Here is a 23,244-nt window from a genome sequence, read left to right as displayed (position 1 = left end):
CTTACATAGATCACTTTTGCCAAAACGGTAAACATTTCTTCACAACATCTAGTTTTTGTTTTCTAGAACGGATGTTTGGAAGAATGTAATGAATTGCTATATGATGGAACAGAAAGCCGACTTTTAATTCATGGTCATATTTCAAATTTGAATATCTGGCAGTTTTTGGCCATTTCATATCAATTAAGAGCATCTTTGAGAGGCAGAATAATCAGGATATGTTGTCTTGACTGAGTAAACTCAATGCTGGACTCATTTAAAATTTAAATGTAGTACTGAAGTTAAGCCACCCCTTTTTTGTATTTTGATAAAAGCAGAACACATTCTTGTAACCATGCTTAAGGACTCAAGCAAAGGTTTTTCAAAAGTTGCCTTTTTATTGTTTTCAAGCTGGTGCTAATGCCTAATCGTTTTGGTAATCAGTGCTGCTTGAAAATTAAATGACAGATCCAACATAGTTGTCAAAAACTTTAAATTATAACTGGTGTGTAAAGATGTATTGGCTCAAAGCTCTTTGGAAGTAACTTTCAAAAATTAAAATGTTTTGGATTTCAAACAACTTTGTCCCCTAGTATCAGTTCATTAAAAGGTGCCTACTTTCACAAACTATACCTTAGTCAAGTACTAAATAAGAATCTGCAACTTTTATCCTACCTTAAGCATAAGTGTAGTTGGCTCAAACCCAAAGCAACATTTTTCCCCAGCATGTTAAACAGTTCTTTAAAGCCTGAACAGAAGTCAACTCTTTTAAAGCAATATACAAATAATGTGTGGCTTACAATATTTTTATATTGTACTGCAGTGTTCAGAATCCCACTCACATAGTGCTTGAAATCACTCCCTCCATTTGAAAATGTCTGGAAAAAATCTGACACTAAAAACTACTGCAAGAAAGCCAAGCACCATTACTTTTATTTTTACATGTACTGTCAATTTACAGTACAAAACTATGCAATTTAAGGTGGCATTTGGAATTTAAATACTGACTCAAGACTTCTTTTTGCCTTCTATCTGACTTGCATATACAGTTCTTTGGCAAAAAGTGAGTTTTATGCAGACTTGTGCATACTGAAATGAAGAGTGTGAATATGGACTTTAGAGTGTACATCAGGTACAGTGCCAATATATTTTGCAGTTGTCTTTCATTTATTAAATAAATTGATTTATTTTAAGAGGTCTTTAGAGATGTATTCTGTTTTAAGAATTAGTCAAACATACAGCTTTCTCTTCTTTTGTCCTATGTTTAAATTTTGTCAACTATCCTTTTTACTACATTTTGTCAGCTTTTATCCTAAAAACTAAAGCTTACTTCTGCCAATATTTACATTAGCGATAGTTTCACAGCCCAGGTTTGTTTAACATCTACATGAGAAAGTAGTTTAGATGTCAACACTTGGAAGCAGAATGCTTGTTGTAAATTTTTTCATTTTGTTCCCCCACAAATGACTAGTTTAACATAGAAAACCATATGCTTCCAAAGGAATGTCATACACCCAAAGAGAGAACTTACGGATATGTATTTTTTAAAGAATGTATAATGTGAAAATGTTTGCTTTTGCTTGTTTCGTACAAAGTGATAAATACCTATGACTTGAGAGCAATATAGTACTAATAAAACCTTATTCATGTCACATGAAGTATTCTGTGTGCTTTGACTGTTGCTTGCCACCTAACATGATTGACAGCTTTTATTCAGTTACAATTCATGGGGACATTTTGGGGAGTGGCTCTCCGGGTTCTGGCTGTGACTTTAAGTATACATCTGGTAGAGATTTGTCCTGCAGAAAAAGCAGCATTAGTAGACATTATGCAAGAAAGGAATTGGGGGCAAGAAAATAAAATACTCACCACTAAGACCTTCAGTGCTTTCAAGTCATCCAAGACAGCATTACAGATATTTATTCTGTCTGTCAGGGCAACCATCCTGGTAGAAATTTCACCGACTTCCTGCAGCATTGAGATAAGAGTTTGTGTGCATGAAAACATTATTTTTGGGTTTTAAAGCACCTGCAAGCTATAATCATAACTAAAACATTGGACTCCAATACGGTTGTTTTAAAGTTACAGCCATTTATTTACCTTCACCTGTACAGCTGAAACAGTTTGGACAGACATCTCTTAATGTTGGAACTGACCTGGTGCAACAAGTCCAGGATATCAGCAGCATCCTCTAAGACACCTTCTAAAGTAAACATAACTACAATGACAAACTACTTACTGTTTTTAATTTTGGTTGTAGAAGAAAACTGATTTTACCTGTGTCCGAAGCCATGGCCGTACATATAACTCACTGGCCTAGTCCGTCGGTATTTATTAAAGCAGCTACAGGTGCTTTGCGTTTTCCTAATTGGTGATTACGTGATGACGTAATGTTTAAACGTGCAACAATCCAATAAATGCAAAATATATAGATGATATAAGTATTTGTTTTCTAGTAATATTGCTTAATAATACATTTGTGTAATTACATTTCATAAATTACTGAACTGCATATAGTGGGTCGGTCAGTGGGTGAAGCTAGTACTAGTACATGATAGGTCAATCTACTAGGTTAATGTTAGGGTCTTTTTAAGAAAGATAAACGGAGGAATATGTATTAAAAGAAATACTAGTACATTTTTACAGATATATAAAATGTTTGGGGGGGTTTTTTATGTAAGGTTTCCGCATTCAGTTAATTGTTTTAGTAACTTACTGACACATTCATTATATAATTTATTATTTTTTTAAATTTTATTTCCAACATTAAATAATCGTATATGAAAAATATTTTTTGGGAATTATTTATTTTGTGGGTTATAGCTCTGTTGTTCAGAGCCCGTAAGGGGTCATGGAGGAGAAAAAAGCGGGCTCTGTAGTGTTGGGCCTTGATATAAATTATTTAATCTTCCCAAATTTTGTTTCTCCAGTTCTGCAGTTATCTTGGCTCGGATTTAATAAGTGAATTTTAGGGTAAAAAATAATTAAATAGTTTTCTGACTTTGAAAAATACTTCTATGTTCTTTTTAATTTAGCTCTTTTTGTGTTGTTAAAAAAATATGATCAAAATAGTGTAATAAAAGAACTTGTATGACTTATCATGTTTCTTTATAGTCAAATAGGCAGTTGTGCCTTTAAAAAAGTTACGTCATAATTTAGAGGAGTAACCCGGAAAATCTCTGTCATTGCATCAGGCATCAACATGCTCCTGGTTAGTGGAATATCACGCTTGTGTTTCTGTTTAGCTTGATTTTATGCGTTCGTTTGGATTTGTCGCTGCTGGATTAATCAAATATAGAGGATCTCATTGTTCAGCGGTCGCTGGTCGACTCGGAACCGAAATGTGTAAAGAACCGAAGACTAAACTGCTCCGCTTGTACCCGCCAACCTCCGACGGGCCGACGGTTCCTCAAGAGACACAAACAGGTACCTGTGACAGCGTGTCACTCAGAATAAAAGAGTATCCCAGTCAGTTTATAAAAACAGATAGTTGTAGATGTAGCTGAATGGGGAAGAGTTTAACTAACACACATACTTTTGACTAAAAAACACGTTAGCTTTCTGAAAGTGTTGCTAACATTGATTTGTATTTTCTTTTTTTATCTAAAGGCCCCTTTTCAGTCAAGCATTGCGAAAGCAAAGTTAATCAAAGATGAAATGTAGTCTCTGTCTTACCATAATACAGGAAAATGGAAATAATTTTTAAGCAATAACTTTGTCCTCTTTATTACGTGCAATCTTTTGTTTACTTGTTTAGTTTAGTTTGAATGATATGCCATTCTCACGGTGACCATATTGCTAAGGTTTTAGGGCATCAGAGTATTCACAATGGTCACTCTGTTAGTTACATGTTGGTATGATATCACTCTGTTGCGGTTGTGCATATATGGGCAGCACAGCTACTACAGAACACTGAACTGAACCCACTGTCACGTTCAAGAAACCAGTTTGCTATGATTTGAGCTTTGTGACTTATATAGGGATGAGATGGTAAGCAGAAATGCTCAAATAGAATACATAATGTAGCTTAAAGGATACTAATGTCCTTTAAACTTTGGGTTTCAAATTGTTCCAAGAAAAACTTCCCGCACACCAAAAAAAAAAATAAAAAATGAACCATGGACACAAGGCAGGCTGGATCTGCCTAACCCTAACCCTAAAAGGTTGTTTTTACGGCAACCTGTGACTATCTTTTGATCATCAGAGGAGTCTATGTTTTTCCAATCAGCTGTTTTCTAATTTTGTTGAGTCTGTGTGAATTTTACACAATGTGATCGGCTGCTGTCACCCATCTGCTTTAATTACATTTCAGTAACAGACAATTCAAGATGGGTTTTTTTTTCCCACCAGGGGGTCTTTTGTGGGCTCTAATGTCCCTTATATGACAGTAGGCTAACAGGAAAGGGGGAGTGAGAGGGGGGAAGACATGCAGCAAATGTCGCTGGGTCCAGGAGTTGAACCCGCGACGGCCGCGTCGAGGACTCAAGGCCTCCAAATGTGGGTTGCAATTCAAGATGTTTTACGTGATGAAAGCATAAAACAAGAAACTTTATATTTTCTTAAATATTGACATAAAAATCATCATAGAATATTGTAAAGAAAACTACAATTAATCTACAATAAAAGGCAACTCTGAGCAAGTGATTTTCCAGTCTTATTTGAAGAAACTAATGGCTCCAGCAGTTTTGCAGTGTACATACCCATATGTGTATGTAATTGTTTGTTTTCATCTTAATGTTATTTCTTCTTAGGTTTATTTATTTATCTTTAATGTCAGTATGCTGTGAGTGTGTGAAACGAAAGTCAAATTCTCTGTTTGTGCACACTGTCTTGGCCATTGAACTGGTTCTGATTCCCATTCAGACCAAACTGGATGTAGCAGGGGAATGGCTATAAAAAGTGTAGGTGCAACTTGCTATAGGATAGATATCCCACAGTGAAGGCCCTTTCAGTTTACTGAAGGGGTGGTTATGTAAATATTTTTCAATGAAAGTTAATATATTGATCCATCTTTTACTGAAGAAAAGATTAAGAGATGGATCAATCCACCCATAAAGGCCCAAAAATGTATTTATTAATGCCAGTGACAAGCAAAAGTAAACTTTCAATCAGAGCTATAGATCATTCTATTGATTATATCTGCTTACGGTTTTGTTTCCCCTCAGGTGACTCTGAAATCCTGAGCTGCACAGTGAAGGCTCTGAAAGACGGTCACATTGTTGCAGTGCCGACAGACACTATCTACGGTCTGGCATGTTTGGCCCAAAACTCTGAGGCTGTCAAAAAAATCTACGAAGTGAAAGAACGAAACGGACAGAAGCCGCTGGCGATCTGTGTTGGAGAAATTTTGGATATCTATAAGTGAGTGTGCTGATCTCAGTTCTGATTTGACTCTGACTTAGGAGAGTCCTTTAATTCTCTCTTTTGGACTCATAAAATTACTGCATGTTCTGTTTAGTTATTAATGAAGTAGGGAGCCACTAACCTCTTGTTTCCTGTGTAGGTACTGTAAGGTGAAGGTGAAAGAGGATCTTCTACGTGATTTACTGCCTGGTCCCGTCACTCTTGTGTTTGAAAGATCTGAAAAGCTGAATACAAATCTCAATCCTTTTACTTCAGTAAGTCTTCTTCTTTAGTTGGACAAGCATTTAAACAAAAATCCCAAGTGATGTGTGTTTGTAGGCTGTCAGCTGTTATTGTTTTGTCCCTTAGCTTGTAGGCGTTCGTATTCCTGATCATGCCTTTATGAGGCGCCTCTGCCAGATGTGTGGGGAACCATTGGCACTGACGAGTGCCAACATCAGCTCAAATACCAGCACAGTGGAAGTGCATGTAAGTCTCAAACTTTTTTTTTTTTTTTTTTTTAAGCATGCGCAGCATTTGGTAAGCTGAATATGGCTGTTTTCCTGTTAAAGGAGTTTCAGGAGCTCTGGTCAAAACTAGCTGTGGTGGTGGATGGAGGACCAATAGGAGACCAGACCCGGCAGGGGTCAACTGTGATTGATCTGTCGATACTTGGTAAATACAGAGTCATCAGACCAGGCTGGTAAGTTGTTTTTTGTTTTTTTGGATCAGGTATTGCTGTTTGAAGTTGTCTTCACTACTACCACATTCTCTACTCAAAGTTTAGATTTTTCTGTAGAGGGATAGGGTTGTCAATTTATTAGCACCCTTAATATTTGCTTCCTTTTACCAAGTGCTCCCCACTCTGCTAACATTTAGCTAATCACAGATGTAATACATATACAGTCAGAAGTCTGGGAAGCAGAAGCGATGATCTGCAGAAATTGAATGAAGCGAAATGGTCAACTTTAATGTTGAAAGTACAATATTGACAACAGGGATGATCATAATTGTTGATGACAATTTATTTATTTTTATTTTTTTCTGTGAATGAATATACTCAAATATTCTTTTTTTTTTCCCAGTATGAGAAAATGCTATATTTGAATTTAAGGCTTTCTATGTATTTTTACTGGGGTTACCAATAAATGTCCCAAACAATGATTAGTAGCACTAAAATTAGTAGAAATTTTGCTGTATTATTTTAGGTAATAACAGCAGTAATAATTTCTGAATTTCCAAACACATCATCCTTTCTTATTTATGCAGGTTAATTCAGATTAATAGAGTATGGTCTAATGCTCTGAAACGTGTTTAAAGTTTTAAACTAAGCAAACTGGCTTCAGATGTGGGGATTTTACAGAAGATCTCATATCATTTTCTCCTAAAAATTCCCTACAACATTGTTACAATGTACTCAGTAAAAATCCTGCTCTGAATATGAATTTCAATTAAAGTTAAGGACATACTTTAATCAGCTGTTTGACATTAATTATTCTTATAAAACACAACCTCAGCTTCCTACAGGCTCCCCACAAATGCCTGCCAGCTTGGATTAAATACCACAGAGTCAGCTCGTCACATTGTGTTTATTTTTGCCTCTCTGACTCTGAGCTCCATCGCTGTCCCCCTCTCCTAAAACCTCCCGCGCTCCCTCTGAAGTGGACTTGGTGTGTTAAACAGCAAATGACCCTAATTCTGTTTTCAGTGCCCTTTCTGCCACGCTTGACGTGTTGGAGCACAAATACGGACTGTCAGAGAACTCAAAGGAGGAATGACCTTTAAACCCTACGCACTCCAAATGCACGCGAAGACGCACAACCGGTTTTGACCCAAAGATACTCAGGAAAGTAAGAACATAAGAGCTGGACATTCCCATGGAAAACAAAAAAATGTTGGGAAAACCTAAGTTGGTTGCTTTCTTCTAAAACTGGGAGTTGCTTTTTCTTTTTTGCAATTTTTTTTTTTTTTTTGCTTAACCACTGATCATGATGTGGTGTAGAGGTTCAACATGTCTCGGTTTAGTATATTCAGGAATTCAATAAATGAAGTAAGCTGAATCTTCTGTAATATTTTTCTCTTTAAGTTTCTTTATGTTGTGAAAGTTTTTACTGTGTGCCTAAATTATCCCTTGTAGCACAGTGAAAGGATTAGACTTCAATAAATTGTGTTTTATTGTAACTCAGCCACAGATATTTTATACTTGACAGTTTCAAATTTGCTCTATGGTTATTAATTCAAATCATCTACTAGATGCTGTTCCAGTTTCTCTTTTTTGTACCATTTGTTGTTTCATTTGTCTACTTTCATCCTAAATTGGACCTGGGGTTTTTTGTATCTTAATTTCATCATCTGTTTAATATATTACCATAATAAAAACTTTATTTATCTTTTAACTGTGTATTAAAAACTCATAATTACTTTAAAAGTTCACAAGAAGGTGTTACAAACAACATAAGTTGTTGATGCTGATATTGTGGAAAATCAGTCAACAATACACAAAAGAGCCAAACTAACGTTCAGCCCAAACAGCTGATTCAGAAAGGTTTGCTTTAACAGATAACAAAGTCCTTCGGCAATTTTTTTCAATTGTAAAAATAAAAAGACAAACTATAGCACTGATAAGCTACTAAATTTCCTTTTGCTAAGTGAAATATACTTAGTCTTGTGCATATTTTTCTTATACAAAAAATGAATAGAAGATAAAAATATTTATAGATGTTTTGGTGAAATCACACTTAACTGAGCTTTACCGTACTTACCTGACGAATAATTAAATTGCCCTTTGTGATGAATGAAGTGTTTTTGAATTTAAATTTAAATTGAACTGATGACAATATTTCTGTGTTATGCCACCTCTCATCCAGGTTGATTAGTGTCACTCTGCATTCAGCAGACAATGTTGATGAATTCCCCAATTTAACTGTTTTGGTGGAAAAGAAACATCAGGTAAATGCAGGGCAGCAGGTTCCTCTAACAGATGAAGAAAAAACAGAAGTGATGTGAATTACCTCTAAGTTGTCGTACATGAGTGGTGAATAGATTTGTGTGTTGGGCCTGTTATTGACTTGCTACTGGTGCACTGTATTTCTTTTGCTGTTTTGGCAGAGATGGTCTCCAATGACCTGACTCACTCAAATAAAAACATCCCCTTCAGACATGCACACTAATATTGTCCCCCCATCTTACAGTCTTAGTAGTCATCAACATTCTCTTGGCATAACTGTGGTGGCAGGTTTCACAACTTTTCTTGGCAGAATTAGAGTTAATTTAATGTGATTGGTTTCCTGGCACAAAGTCAGCACATTTTTTTATAACAACACTGAGGTCCTTGTTGAAATGGCTTTAGAACATTTCAACAAGGAAATGATCTTAATGTCAGCCTGCTTTATGCCTTTCAATACAGGTTTTTATGTGTATTCAGGATCATTTACCCTGCTGGTATGGATACCCCATTATGTCCAAGTTTCAATCTTCTATCTGTTAAGCTGAGGTGAAATTCAAGAATTTGAAAGAAGTACCGTACTTCTCTTTCATTTTTCTATGCGTCTCTTGAAGTAAAACCCACAACATGATATCACCTCTCAGCACTTAGTACATTGTTCAAATGTTGGCCAGCCTCATACTGACTCATGACCCAGAAATGATATATTTCTAATGAGAAATACTAATCTTGTTTTTGATAAAATATGAATAATTTGTATTGTACTCAATATTCTCCAATTAAAGAAGATTTCTTATTAATTATCTGCAAAAATCTCCTCCTAAAACTTTTAAATTTATAGAAATGTTATGTTGGATGGTTATTCCACATAAAGGCTAAGAATGTTCTTAATTTAATTCAGTTTAATATATAAATGTGATTTTTTTTTCTGGATTATTTTCAAGTAAATGCTCAACTCCACACCTTAGACTAAGAGAAGTGATACAAATCAAGTCATGCACAAACAAAAAATAATCTCAGTCAAGTCATTTAAAATCCTTTAGTGATGAAGAGAAAAACTGTATAATGTGGAGATAGACTTCACATTTTGTTTTTGATTAAGAGGCTCAAGAACAAATAAGACATGCCCATTTCAGAGTCCTGGAATATTAAGTATTCAGCAAAATTTCTCAGCGTTTTCCCAAAAGACCCGGAACACTGTGTTTTAGTCACAAAAATGAGCATTTGCTGCCACTGTGATCACTTTGATACTGTGGAGCATAATCCTGTCTAAAGCTCACATCAGCCACTGCTGCTTCTCTTTATTAAACTGCTCGGCCCAACGGCGGGTCAGTTCCAGATAGTGTTCAGGTCCGTGTGGCTGATAGTCCAAGTACACACGGGTCATGGTTTTCTTAGGCATGGCCCTCTCTATCTGCGTCCCTTCATGCCATTCGTTAAAAGACGTGATGGTGACGATCTCCGGCCTCACGTTGAGTGCCGCCTGCAGAACCGTCTCGTAGTAGCGACCGTTCACCCTGTTGCGAGTGTTGTGGTTGTTCCACGGTCGAATGCTGGTGTCGATGTAACCGGGTCCAACGCTGGGGATGAAGAGGAGGTTGTTCCCGTCACAGAAGGCCTTAATGGCCTTCCAGTTCTGGTGGGAGGAGCCGAAGGAGAAGCCGTTGGAGGCGAAATAAGTGTACATTCCGTCGAAGCCACCTGCCAGGATGTCATGCTTGTGACGCTCCTCAACAATCAGAGCGATGAACATGGAGTCGTATGGGGAGCCGCGCACACTATGGGAGCCGGTGGGAGTCAGAAAATCAGACCAGGACTCTGGTGGAGTCAGATAGGAGTCATAGATGTAGAAGAGAGGAAGACTTTTCCCTGTGCTGGAAGTGAACTTGTAGAAGGCTCCATGATCACCGTACCTTCAGAGACGAGAATGTGAAAGAAAAAAAAAAAAATCAGTATGGCAATTTATTTTAGTAATTTAATACAAAAAGTCAAGCATTACGCACAGAGTGATACATTTCAAGCATTTCTGTTGCAGTTTACAGGGAATAAAAGCCCTATGGTCAGATAATGGCACATATGGCATTGTAGAAAGGTGCCAGATACCTTTGCCCATGTATTGATTTTATCAGTTTGAGGTGCTTCTTGAAGCATGTGGAACACGCTTTGTGATTCTCCACAATTTTTGAAAGGGTTTTCCTTCATCCTCCTCAAAAGAATTTGATTATCCCTCTTGCATGTGCACTTCACCATTTTTTCTATACCACACCTTCTGTTTCCACATACGGTAACTTTCCTGTAGTTTGCCTAAATACAGAATTCTGTGAATTGCTAACTTCTTCAGCAATTATCTTTTGAGGCTTGAACTCTTTCTAAAAGGTGTCACTAAATATCTGCTGAACAACTTTTACATCAGTTCCCTGTGCTGATGAAGTGTGATGAATCTTTGGATTGCTTTTAGTGATTGTAAGTGTTTTAATGCAAAGAGTTATATTGTCAGATGATAGAAATGTCTGCTGTTATTTGAAACATTAATATTCACCATCAGTGACAGATTAGTAAAGACTACTTTACAGTATATTTACCAGCAAATGAAAGGTGTAAATTTTTTACCGGACACATCCTCACTAATTGTGGTAAAATATGTCAATTTTCAGCACAACTTTAAGAGTTTGGTTTAAATTGGAGGCTTTAAATTAAGAGTGTACTTTATGCACACTTTTCTTTATGCCCTCTTTCAAAACATTTAAAAGAAAACAGCTTTCATATCAAGAACCCATTTATAAGTCATGAACCTGGCCTTATATAATTTAGAAAAGCAACCTAAAAGTCTTTCTATGTTTTGACCCTTGTTCCCTCAGCCATGCATGCAAATCTAATGGATTTCTGTTTGAGCTGCATCAGTGATGAAGAGCAGCCAGACAGGCACCTACCTGTCAATGATGTACTTGATGTTTTCATGCAAAGTCTGGTCATTTCTTCCTCTGTAGGGTTGGATCTGAAATGCAACCTGAAAAAAACACACAACAGAATACATACTGTGTGTTCTCTTGATATTGGCAAAAGTCCAAACTTTTGCCAATATCTAAGTGATCCTCCCTGAGCTAATAGCTAACCTTTTTGAGCATAGGGCTAAAAGTAATGCATTACTGTGGTTAAGCAGAAATAACTCAGTACAAGGCTTTTAAAGTCACATTTTATTTTATGTAATCAGACTTAGAAATCCTTTTGCCACTGTTTTTTCTTCAAAACAAAGTTCCAATCCCCCCCCCCCCCCCCCCAAGTAAAAAAAAGCATAAAGAACATTCGCTTCATGTTGCCTTGTAGCATATTATAGCATTTTTGTGACAGTAATTCCAAAAAGGAAATAACTACTAACTGAACTCTTGCGCTTTCATGTCAAATTCCCCAACAATGTATAATTTTTTTTTAAAATCCTGTGCAGAACCCCCTGGGGAGGCCTCTGAGACACTTCCATGTTTTAAGAGACACATCAATTTTCAGTTAATGCCATCCATCCATCCATCCATCTATCTTCTTCCGCTTATCCGGGGTCGGGTCGCGGGGGTAGCAGCTTCAGAAAGGAGGCCCAGACTTCCCTCTCCCCAGCCACTTCTTCTAGCTCCTCCGGAGGAATCCCAAGGCGTTCCCAGGCCAGCCGAGAGACAGTCCCTCCAGCGTGTCCTGGGTCTTCCCCGGGGCCTCCTCCCAGGGAAGACCCAGGACACGCTCCCAAAGTAAAAAGCTGCAATATTACAAAAGAACTGAAGTGGTGTGTACACAAAAGGTGCTAAAGCTGAATATTTTAAAAGGAGGAGTGAAAATTCAGTGAGTTTGATGATGCATAATTCAGATTGAAACACCACTTTAAAAGCAGTGAAAATCCACAGAGAACAATGTGAGGAGAAAAATTGCCTTTTAAAATGACAGCAGTGAATAAATGGATGTCCTGAGGTGACATTCATTTATTCCAGCTTCAAGCCCAGCTTCCTCACTGAGGTGAGGAAGTACAGTGGAGTGTGTAGTACATCATTGGTGTTATATCAGATGTAATCTTTGCTAGATTTTGAAGCACATCACTGTTTGGCACAGTGGGAGTCTGTATTACAGATATGGAGTACTTGTGAAAACCACTGCCAACATGACATTCATCATAAGTCTACTAAGAAACTAAGCAGATGTTTGCACAGTGTCTTACAAAAGTACCTTTCACACAAAATGATATCCAGTTTTGAAGCTGCTTTATAAAAAAGATATGAAAGGTGTGATGCATATTTACATTTAGTTTATTTACTCTGATGCCCCTAAAGAAAACCCAGTCACTTAATTTGTAGAGTTCACCTGTATTCAGTTTAGTCCCAGTATAGATCCATCTGTGAAATGTAAAGCATGGTTCGTTTTAAAACAAACCAAAGCATCCCATCTAAAAATGGATATCATTTGGGCCAACTGCCAACCTGTCAAGACATGGCTGTATTGTGAAAAAAAAAAGCAAAACTTTTAAATCTGACACAAAACTAACACTTTCCAGTAAAAATAAATAATAATAATAATACAGACAGTTAAACATAGCATGATGGTTCAAGTCCTCATTGCTTCTTTTGAACCTGATCTATGTGGTCATTATTGGTGTCATGATTTGTGGTGTGAAGTGGTGAGGCAGACACCGAGGACCCAGGCTGGTGTGAGGAAAATGATAAATTTAATGATGAAAACTCAAATCCAAAGTCCACAAACCAGGCTGAGCTGAGGGATTAGGGCTCGACACTGGTAGCAACTGGTTAAAGAATGGACAAGACGACAAACTAAATAGCGCGACAGATAGACAAACAACCAAATGAGACAAGGACCTGACAAAGACACAGAAACACAGGTAACATTAAATACACAGGAGGCAATCAGGGAACGAGACACACCTGGGAACAACCAAGGGGGAGCAGGGACAATATGAGGCTCAGAAAACACAGAAACTTAAAATAAACACACAGAAAAACTCAAATCAACAGAGAGAAAACCCAAATCCTTACAATTGGAAGCATAAATTCTGTTAATCCTGAAGGACAATGTTCAGCCATTAGTTTGTGACCTTAATCTCAAGTGTATTTAGGTCATGTAGCAAAGCAATGATCCAGAGCATACCAGCAAGTCCCATCTGAGTGAATCTAAAGAGAACAAACCAAAGGTTGCCTTGTAGAAGTCTGGATAGGATGGATGAATACCCCATGGTGATGTAGAAGACTCATTGCCAGTTATCCTGCATGCTTGATAGCAGTTTGTTGCTTTCAGGGGTAAATTACTTTTTCAAACTAGGCCAGCTTTGTTTTGGTAGCCTTTTCCCTCTTGATAAAAATGTCATCATTTAAATTTGGCATTATTGTCCATGCTTAACTATTAATATTTATTTGTTGACCTGACTCATGTTCGTTTGACACAAGAAGAGAAATCTGCAAGGAGCAGGATATTTGCTTCCACAGAAATGTTAACTTATATAGAGCGTTCAGCCAGCATTAATTAGAGAAGCAACCAGGAGCACTGGAGTAAAGCTGGAGGAACTGCACTGAACTGAAAATATTGTTCTTCAAAATATTGACTTATGGAGGAAAATGTACATAACCATTCACTGAGTTTTCAGACATTTACACTTTGTGTTGGAATACCATATAAGATATGAAACATAGAAATAATATGAAATTTGCTGTTGTATTGTTACAAAAATGGTGTGTAAGTACTTTTGTAGACCCTATGAATGATCTGTCAGAATTCTGTGGAAGGCTTTATGGGTGACAAAACTGTTGCTTTGATTTCTCTGTAACTACAGACCTTAGAAAGTATAAATCATAGCTTTGAATCTACGTTTCTGAAGCCGTAACTTTCTGGACTTTGTGAGCCTTTGGTGTGAACCTCTTCTGAGAAGCTGAGGATATAAAGCCACATAATTATCACCCAAAGGGGAGACACAAATCTGTTTCTTTGCAGCTCGGAGTAGACCCGCTACAGTACTAATTTCCCCAAATACTGCCCAATAAATCTCCTGTAAATTTTAAGTAAATGAATTCAAGCATTATTTATACTTCATAAACACTGACCGCATGACCCTCGAACAACTGCAGCATGATTTATGCTGAGATGGAGGAATTTAATGCCATCTCATGCAGAAAGCACAAACGGAGGGATTAGGGCAAATACAAACACAAAGCTCCAGATCTTTGCAATAATTAGATAAATTTCAACTAAGCTTAGGACATTTCTGTAATTGAGAGTGCCACTTTCTTTTGTGGTCACACCCTGTGGACAGACACAAGAACAAAGGGTCACAAAAGAAAAAATGTTGCCATCCAGAGACAAAAATAAAGCAGTCTGTCTGATCACAGGGCCCCCATGGGCCGTATTCCCCTGTGCACTTGACATGGCCTACTTACGAGACAAAACTTTTACAGCCCCTCAGGGTGCAGATTGTTCAGAGGCACAAACTGACTCATGGGACCTTTGATGCTCACTTCCCCTCCGCTCATTTTCTCCCAGCACCCAGCTCCCAGGACACCCCATCATCCCACCACCACAAACCCTGTCCCCACCAATCCACCCCCATGCACTCCCTTGGGGAGAGAGACTATTTCGGCGCTGGTTTGAGCTGAGGTCAAAAATCAGCAGCAGCAGCGGTTGTGCTTTAGAGCTTTCCAACTCTACTGTGCACAACACTCAAGCTGTGTGTGGGAGCTGCTGAAAATACCTTTCACCTTATATAATGAAAACTCCATTGGTTTCTTTTGTAACGTTACCCAAAGATAGGTGAAAGTTTTTTTTAGGTGTGTAGTGTGGGTTGCTGGAATGATTGATGTCGGATGTACAGAAGTTTTTCTTTTTCTTTTTTCCAGCAAAATTTTATTACTAGCCAGAGAACAATGCAAAGTTGTCCCTTCAAATAGTCAGTGCCCGGACATTTATGTCAATATTTAGTTTGAAAAACATACTTTTTTCTGAAAGAAGTTTACATCTATTTATTATCTGCATTAATATCCTATCCTAAGATTTAATTTAGATGTTCTTCTGGAATGTGGAATGAATATACAGTATGTGATTTTCTTTTAAGTATTAGGTGCATATAATAATGTTAATTTATCTTTGGATTTTCTCTACTCTATAAATCAAAACATTCATGCTGAAACTTATGTCTTTGGTGTGGGTTAGTAGCCTAACCCACACCAAAGTGTTGCATTGGTCCTCCTCACTTGTCTTTTTTTTTATTTTCTTTGAGCCCAGGAAAAAAGGTTCAGTCCAACATTCTGCACTTTGCACTCTGAAATTCTAAGACTACACAAAAATAAATAAATGTTGCTTTCTGCAGAAAGAGTGAAAGAAGCTTGGTAGGAGGATGCTTAGAAAAACTGCACTAAGTTTTTTTGTTTTTTTTATTCATAAGCTTATAAGAAGAAATCTCCCAATTCAATAAGATGCTGGCATGTTGCGGAATGAAAATCCTTTGAAGCATGTCACTTAATATTTTCCACTTGCATTGGATGAAAATGCCACACTGACCAGAGCAGCGCTGACAGCAAACCGTGGTGATAAACCCTATCTGTTAGCTTTGTTCCTGACAGCATTATGTGTGAAACCCTCACAATCCCACTGTTGCATGTCTATTCTGGTAGTTCTTGTCTTGTCTCTCCGGAGATACTTTATTTATTTGCCTCCAGCCAGATAACTGAAGACATAAATGTGATATAAAATCTGACAGTCTGGCCTGAGCCCATTGTTTCTCCCTAGAGCTCTTTATAGAGAGGACTCTTATCTGTGCTGGAAAATGAACTATCAGGATGTTCATGTGAGGATATGAGCTGTCATTTTCCTGGATTGCATCACCATCATTCATCTTCATAATTACATCACCAAATTGTAAAAACAATTAGTTCTTTGATATTCAAGTAGTATAGATTTTCTTCATGACAGTGGTCTAAAAGGGATACATTTTCAATCAAAGATCATCATATTAAGGAACTCTCCACACTTCCTTACAAAGTGTCTGCACCTTTTTACATTACATTCTGTAATGTCTAAACAATAGGCTTTGTCATATCTTTTATGTTACAACAGCACAGTCCCTGTTTTCCCTCCATGAATCTGTTCTCAACAATTTCCTCACATGAACTTTATACCCTTACAAGTCAATGTTTGCCTGTGAATATTCAATACTCTAGCTGAAAGCAGGCAGCTAAATCAGGGCCGGACTATTAAATTTTTTCTGACATCTGAAAATAAAGGCCGTGATGTTTGATTGTGCCTATGTGTCTCTCTATTTAGTCCATGTAAATGTCTTGTTTCAACTTTATTTTTCTGGTCTACATAAGCCAAATAGCTGGATGACATAAAAACAACAACTTTATGTGTAAGTTCAGGAGGGTGAACATCAGAGTAAAACAGCTCGAGCCTTTCAGGAATCGTTGACGTCTAATGATGTTCTTAGAGTCCCTTTGAACTATGAGAAACTCTTTCCTGCATCAATTTGAATATGGCATTTCCAATCTTATGTAAGAATTTCTGTGCGATTACAAACTCCCACCCTCATTTTCACAGCTCTACCAACTGGAGTTTATCACCTACAGCTCCACTCAGATACAGTTTGCAGCTGTTCACAGGTTGCTAACGCTTCATAAACCTGGTTCCCAATTATGAGTCTTCACATTTGGCGTACTGCGTGTGGGCACAAATATATTAGTTTATTAGTCAGAGACAGTGCAAATTATTAACGAGTACAGTATTTTAAAATGATAGGAAGGTAGGAGTGACATGCTTTCATTTATGTTCATATCAATTACTAATATAAAAATAAAGTGAAATAATTAGAACCATAATTTACAAGTTATGTTGGTTTTTTAAAGGCCAAATATGAATTAAGACAAAAAGGAGTTTCTATGATTCCAAATGTGACCTTAGTGTTTCTAAAGTCTGTTGGGGTTTGTCCACTTCTGCAAATCAATGCAAATAAACTGTAAGTGTCCAATTCTGTTACTCAGTAGGAGAAGGCCAGGCCAGAGCGTCTCCTGCAAACTCTGAGAACCATGGACATGTTTTATGGTACTTTTAGGTTGGTCCATCGTTATCATTTTTTAATACAATGTTACATGCTAAAGAATGTTAGAAATAAATAATTTAAATAGTGTCAAGTTGAATGTATTCAGGGGGACACAGCTTTAATTATAATTTTTAAATTAAAACTGCAAAGGGCAATTTGTTTATTTAAATTTTTTTCTGCTCAAGAATAAGCAGAACCTGTTCTTCTGCTAACAAGCTGATTGAGTGGAGGAGAAGGAAGATTATAATGCAATTATATGACAACCATTTTAATATTTGATCAAGTCCAGCATTATAACTTTATATTATAATTTATATATTATCTAAACCAGTGCCTCATTGTTCTTACTACCAGTGTAGTTTTACTAGAAACTAAAAAGTTTTATTTTGACATTTTTTTTTGACATTTTGTATGAGTGTTACCATATTTTTAACAGATTTGGGGTTCATCTTTCTTGTGTCAGAGGTAAAGAGAAATTAAAACGTGAACAGAAGCGAAAATAGGCTTATTTTTGCTCTGTTCAGTAGGGACCTGCGTGGCTAAAGGGTAAGCATGATGGAGAACCTTTAGCTGCATTAATGATGAAATATGACCTTGTCCGCCAGCAGGTGTCGACTTTAAATAGCACAATCAATAAAGAAATTAAACCTTCACTCTTACAATAACAAATATGGTATAAACAGTGAAAAATATAGAAGAATGCCATGTTTTACAGCACATTGCTCCTCTCAGAGCTTCTCTTCCACCAGTTATCAGCACTTTTTCGGCTCTCACAAAACGTGCTGATGCATTTTACCTTCAGGCTGTGTCTGTATGCAGCATCCAGTACAGCTGGCACCAAATCCTCAGCGGGTTCCCCGTTGTCGTCAGCGAGGCCGGGAGGATACCAAGACAGCACTAGAACCCCTGGAAACACAAAAATGATTCAAGCTGGAAATCTGTATGCACTTCCGTCTTCAAGTTTTCATCCTGCTGATCTAGTAGTCATGGTATTTATATTTACTCATCAGCATTTCTCATCTAAGCCTGTCATGTCGCATTTAGGAGGAAATCTCTTAGTACACTTAGGTGCTTTGACAGCTCATGCACTCAAAAGCATAATGCAGAATCCTACATTGATGCTGGCAGAAAAAGGACTAAGCAGAGCCTTACAAAAGTATTCATACCTCTTCAAATTTTTCTGATTTTTATTTTCCATATACAACCATATCACACTTGATGACTTAAAATATTATTGAAAAGACCTTTTATGTTCCTTTTCTTTATGTTCCTCTTCCTGTTCCATTTGCTCAGTGAAACAAATTAAATAGATCAGATCAAGAATGATAGAAATCAGAGAAGCAGGTAAGACGCTAAATGGTAACTCTGCAGGAGCTGCAGAGACCCTTACAAAAAAATCCCATGAAAATCACGTGACTTTCACATATGATCACATGTGGTTCACACAAATTTTACATGTGAATGATGTGAATCACATGTGAAAGCACATGAATACGTGTGATTTTGGAACGTTTTGTGGTAAAATCACATGTGATTCACATGTGAATCACACATTTCCACATGTGATCACATGTGATTTTCATGTGATCACATGTGATTTTCATGGGATTTTTTTGTAAGGGGAACCTCAGCTCAGGTTGGAGAATCTTGCTGAAAAACTATCAATCCATCCATCCATTTTCTGGTCACCCTTCTCCCTAATGGGGTTGGGAGGTGCTGCTGCCTCTCCAGCTACGTTCCAGTTGAGAGGCGTGGTTCACCCTGGACAGGTCACCAGTCTGTTGCAGGGCAATACAGAGACATACAGGACAAACAACCACGCACACACACACACACACCTAGGGAGAATTTAGAGAGACCAATTAACCTGACAGTCATATTTTTGGACAGTGGGAAGCCAGAGAACCCGGAGAGAACCTACGCATGCACAGGGAGAACATGCAAACTCTATGCAGAAAGACCCCAGGCCGGGAATCGAACCCATGACCTTCTTGCTGCAAGGCAACAGCTCTACCAAATGCACCTTGAAAAAAAACAAACTATTAATCATGAAAAATATATATATATGGAAGAAAACCATAGTCAAAAGAGAAAGTATTCTTAATCATTATAGAAAAAAACAACAATACACATTGGTGTGCAAAAAAAAGATGGCAAGAAAAGAAAAGTTTGGTGTCACTATGGCCTATAAATGCCCCAATACAATACAAATTGAAGTTCTAATATGAAAAATGAAAAGTAGCTCATAGCTACTACATTGGTCACTGGCATCAGACAGGAACTGGCACATAAGATATGCAAATAAAAATCCATTAAAGTTATTACAATACAACACTCTCTCATATGTATGTGTATAAACAATGTGGCTATTCCTATTAGTTTTCACTGTCGAAATTGATGCGGCAGAATATCATTTATCAGCTCAAGCAGAAGTGTTAATAGTTTGACTTGTTATGTTTCTAATTAATTGGGCTGTTTTAACTAAGCATTAGCAGCCAGCCCTGGTCCATCTGTTAAAGTGATGAGCTTTCAGAGGATTGTATGGCGGGCTCATCAGTCCGGATGGTGTACAATAACCCAGTGAGCCGCGGGACAGAAACATCAGGGCCTGTCACGTGTAGTCTAACACACGAGTCTGTTACTTGACACCCTGCAGCAGACCTCAGATGTCTTTTAGAGTCAGAGAAGCTTTTGGAAAGGCAACAGCATGTACGCATTTATAATTTATGACACATTTCAAGAAGTACTTGAAGTTCACAAAACTGGAGACACTGGATCCTGCTGATAATTTCATACTTTGTATCATTTTACTGCTGATAGATTCTTTTTATTTTACTTTTTAAAGCAAGGCTATTTACAGTGCCTTGTAAAAACATGCAGGCACTGGACTTCACATTTTGTCACTGTGCAACCACAAACTTCAAGACATTTTATTGGGACTTATTGTGACAGACAAAAATACACAATGTTGTGATGTTGAAAAAAATTATCCATTTGTTTTTCACTAATAGAAATTTTAGGTTTGGCATGGACTTGTATTTAGCCCCTGAGGTCAATACTTTGTAGACTCACCTTTGTGATTAGAGCTTTATATCTTATAGGGTTTGACTGAAGTTCTGCCTCAGGTTCATTTCTGTCTTAACTTAGTCCTCATCTAACACATAACTATGCTTCCATCTAAACCATCTCACTGTTTCTCTGGTTGTTAGTTTAAAATTGTTCCCCTGTTTGAAGATAAATTTCTGCTTTATCTTTTTTGAAGTCTTTAATAGGTTGTCTTCAGAACATTCCTGGTTTTTGGTTTATCTTCTCATCAACTCTGACCTGCTTTGCTCTGCTAAAGAAAAGCCTCCTACAACCTTTCTGGAGTCAAACTGTAATGAGATTTCAAAAGCCAGTGGAGGATGAGACTTGGTCAAAACCGAGTCCAGCTGTGAGCAATTTGAGATTTTTAAAGTTTGACCATTAATTTTCTAACCAAACCATCTTTTATATCTGACCTTCCCTTTATGCTCCTTGTAATGATGTTTACTCGTCAATGTTCCCTACCAAACCTCTGACGTCTTTATAGAAGAGTTGTATATGTCTAAAAAATAAAATCCCAATAAAATACATTGATGTTTCGGAATGTAACATGGCAAAAATAGTGAAGCAGTAAAGAAATATGAACACTTTTGCACTTCATTGTAAATCCTTGAGAGCAATAAGCGCAGGAATAGATCGACTGAGAGTTCACGGAGCTGTCCAGTCTATTTGTGGTGCTGAAACTGTTCAGCGTTCTATCAGATTTGTAAAGCGAAACTCCAAACTAAATCAGGGAGCACCACGGAGCTGCATACCTGCCGCGGAGGCTCCAATCTGCTCCATGTGGGACTCCAACACGTCCGGATCCCGGGAGCTGTACGAATTCAGCTCCGGATAGAAACTGGAGGCGATGTCCTCGGGCGGCATGTGTTTTCCTCTCGGGTAGCTGGATGCGACCTTGGGGTCCCAGTGTGGGACCAGGATGTGGTCCCAGTGGATGTATTTCCCGTCCATATGAGGGCTGCCGTACCAAGTGTAGTAAAAGATGTGAACATCGTAGAATATTGTTCCCTCTGGACCAGAGTTGGACAAAACTGCTTTTGTGTTTCCCCCTTGCGGGCGGGCTTGGACTGGGGACGCGGTGGCTTCCCGGGACATCCTCCCTCCTAAGATCGGCAAGAGCTCCAAGCCAGGAGCCAGATCCGAGAATCCGTCAGTAGGCTTCAGGGTCCTCAGTCCCATCAGAGACCCGAAAATGAAGAGGGTGAAAAGAAACAGGGCAACGCAAGCCTTCCTCCGCAGCCTTGCCATGGTTCGTAAGGGTTGCATGGGATGAAAACGGCGCAAATAAACCAATATTCGGATGAAGCACAATTAAGAATCTGCAAGCAACTCTCTGTAAGTGTCCCGATAGAAATTCAGCTGAACTATGCATGGCTGCAGTTCGATCGCAGCATTTGGCGCATTTGTTTGGGAGATATTTAACATTCTTTTGCTCCCCTTCTCTCTCATTTTGCTAATCTGGATCAGAAACGTCAAAAATAATAAGAAGAAAAAATTACCCTTCAGAAACAGACAGCGCTCATGTTTCCTCTTGCTCTGAGCTCCAACAGCAACGGTTAACATCCAACACATGACCGGTGTCCCAAAGTAACGGTGATGTTCCACAGTGTCGGCGTTTGAAAGCCTCTGTGGTTGGCTGCTTTTTGTTTACAGTTTCTATTTTGGACGCCAAAGGGGCGGGGCCTGGCTCGTCACACTTTAGCCTCAGCCTCCTTTGCTGCACACCCAGGACATCGCATCAGCATTTAAAGACGAGAAATAAACTAAACAGCAGAGCAGAAAGGTTGAAAAGTATATGCAGTTGTTGTCAAAAGAGTTTTGTATGTGTATGCCTGTGTGTGTGTGTGTGTGTGTGTCTCACACTTTTTTTGTAAAATTAAATAAGTTTTACAGTGTTAAAACTTTAGGTATTTCCTCTTACTGTCATCTAGTGGTCATTTCATGGAACAGGCGCCCCAGTACCTTACTAGGGTACCACATGTACCATTTTAGTGTACTGGGGGCACCCTAATGTATTTAAATGTAGCTATTAGTTGTTATAAAAAAAATAGTAATAATAATCAGAGATGGAATATGCTGTCCTGTGAGTAGAATCTACTCAAGTTATATGCAAACTAGCAGCTCGGTAACATTGTAAAAGAAGCCTTTTTACTCATCTTTTCATGGGATAATCACCTAAATTGATGATAATTATGATGACAATATATCACTATATTGTCATCATAATTATGGTGGATGTATGATGGAGAATGGAGAATGTAAAGAGGATATTTGTTTTTGTATTCTGCTGGGATATTTTAGTAATTGAAAGTAGTTGGAAGGACCCCAAAATGAATGTCATTTAGGGCGCATTCAGTAATGGACTGGATCTATCTTGTGTGTGTGTGTGGGTGTGTGTGTGTGTGTGTGTGTGAGTTTGTTTTGTTTAAAAGCAGTTTTTTTCCAGTTCAGACGACAGACTTTTAATTCAAATGAAAATGTTCCCGGAGAGGTATTGCATAGGCCTAAGAGTGTATAAAGTGATGTAACAAAGTGGTTCCTTTCTGTCTGCTGGCTCAGTTTTAGCTGTGTGGTCCAGAAAGCCCTGGATCGTGGCCGAGACATTAGACAGCATTTTAGAGAAACTGACCCCCATAGTGTGAAAGGGCTGACGTGCTGATTTGCTATTAAATCATTTTTTCTTATCCAATAAGTGCTTTAGAATAAATAAAATCACTGGAGGCTTTAATTTGTCACTGAATCCATCATCTCATTTCACTGGCTTCTCAGACAATAAGCTTAAACAAAATAAAAATGTTATAGTTAGAAATGACAGCACATGGAC

General features: G+C 37.9%; 2 protein-coding genes across 2 annotated transcripts; one reads left to right on the top strand and one right to left on the bottom strand.

Annotated features, from left to right (window-relative positions):
- Positions 1-3,128: 3,128 nt before the first annotated feature.
- yrdc (yrdC N(6)-threonylcarbamoyltransferase domain containing) lies at positions 3,129-7,718 on the top strand. The gene is made up of 6 exons (XM_044118031.1): positions 3,129-3,405; positions 5,145-5,340; positions 5,483-5,597; positions 5,692-5,811; positions 5,895-6,025; positions 7,031-7,718. Exons 1-6 carry the CDS (start codon positions 3,234-3,236, stop codon positions 7,098-7,100), a joined length of 804 nt encoding a protein of 267 aa, XP_043973966.1. The 5' UTR covers positions 3,129-3,233; the 3' UTR covers positions 7,101-7,718.
- A 1,573-nt stretch (positions 7,719-9,291) lies between these two features.
- Positions 9,292-22,014, bottom strand: LOC122831662 (glycoprotein endo-alpha-1,2-mannosidase-like protein). The gene is made up of 4 exons (XM_044118030.1): positions 21,173-22,014; positions 18,130-18,239; positions 11,197-11,273; positions 9,292-10,179 (listed from the first exon to the last, which is right to left on the bottom strand). The coding sequence occupies exons 1-4, from the start codon at positions 21,684-21,686 to the stop codon at positions 9,543-9,545; spliced, it is 1,338 nt and encodes a 445-aa protein (XP_043973965.1). The 5' UTR covers positions 21,687-22,014; the 3' UTR covers positions 9,292-9,542.
- Between the last annotated feature and the right edge of the window lie 1,230 nt (positions 22,015-23,244).

The sequence above is a fragment of the Gambusia affinis genome, linkage group LG05 (genome assembly GCF_019740435.1).
Source record: "Gambusia affinis linkage group LG05, SWU_Gaff_1.0, whole genome shotgun sequence".
Lineage (NCBI taxonomy): Eukaryota > Metazoa > Chordata > Actinopteri > Cyprinodontiformes > Poeciliidae > Gambusia > Gambusia affinis.
Note: the sequence above shows the minus strand (reverse complement) of the source record. Positions and strands in the feature narration are given on the sequence as shown.

Excerpts from the sequence above, each read along its gene's own strand:
- LOC122831662 (XM_044118030.1), bottom strand. The coding sequence starts at position 21,686 with ATGCAACCCTTACGAACCATGGCAAGGCTGCGGAGGAAGGCTTGCGTT. Across the intron at positions 18,240-21,172 it reads GATTGGAGCCTCCGCGGCAG|GGGTTCTAGTGCTGTCTTGG; the intron begins GTATGCAGCTCC and ends TTGTGTTTCCAG. Across the intron at positions 10,180-11,196 it reads ATCAAGTACATCATTGACAG|GTACGGTGATCATGGAGCCT; the intron begins GTAGGTGCCTGT and ends TCGTCTCTGAAG.
- yrdc (XM_044118031.1), top strand. The coding sequence starts at position 3,234 with ATGCGTTCGTTTGGATTTGTCGCTGCTGGATTAATCAAATATAGAGGA. Across the intron at positions 5,598-5,691 it reads ATCTCAATCCTTTTACTTCA|CTTGTAGGCGTTCGTATTCC; the intron begins GTAAGTCTTCTT and ends TTTGTCCCTTAG. Across the intron at positions 6,026-7,030 it reads AGAGTCATCAGACCAGGCTG|TGCCCTTTCTGCCACGCTTG; the intron begins GTAAGTTGTTTT and ends TTCTGTTTTCAG.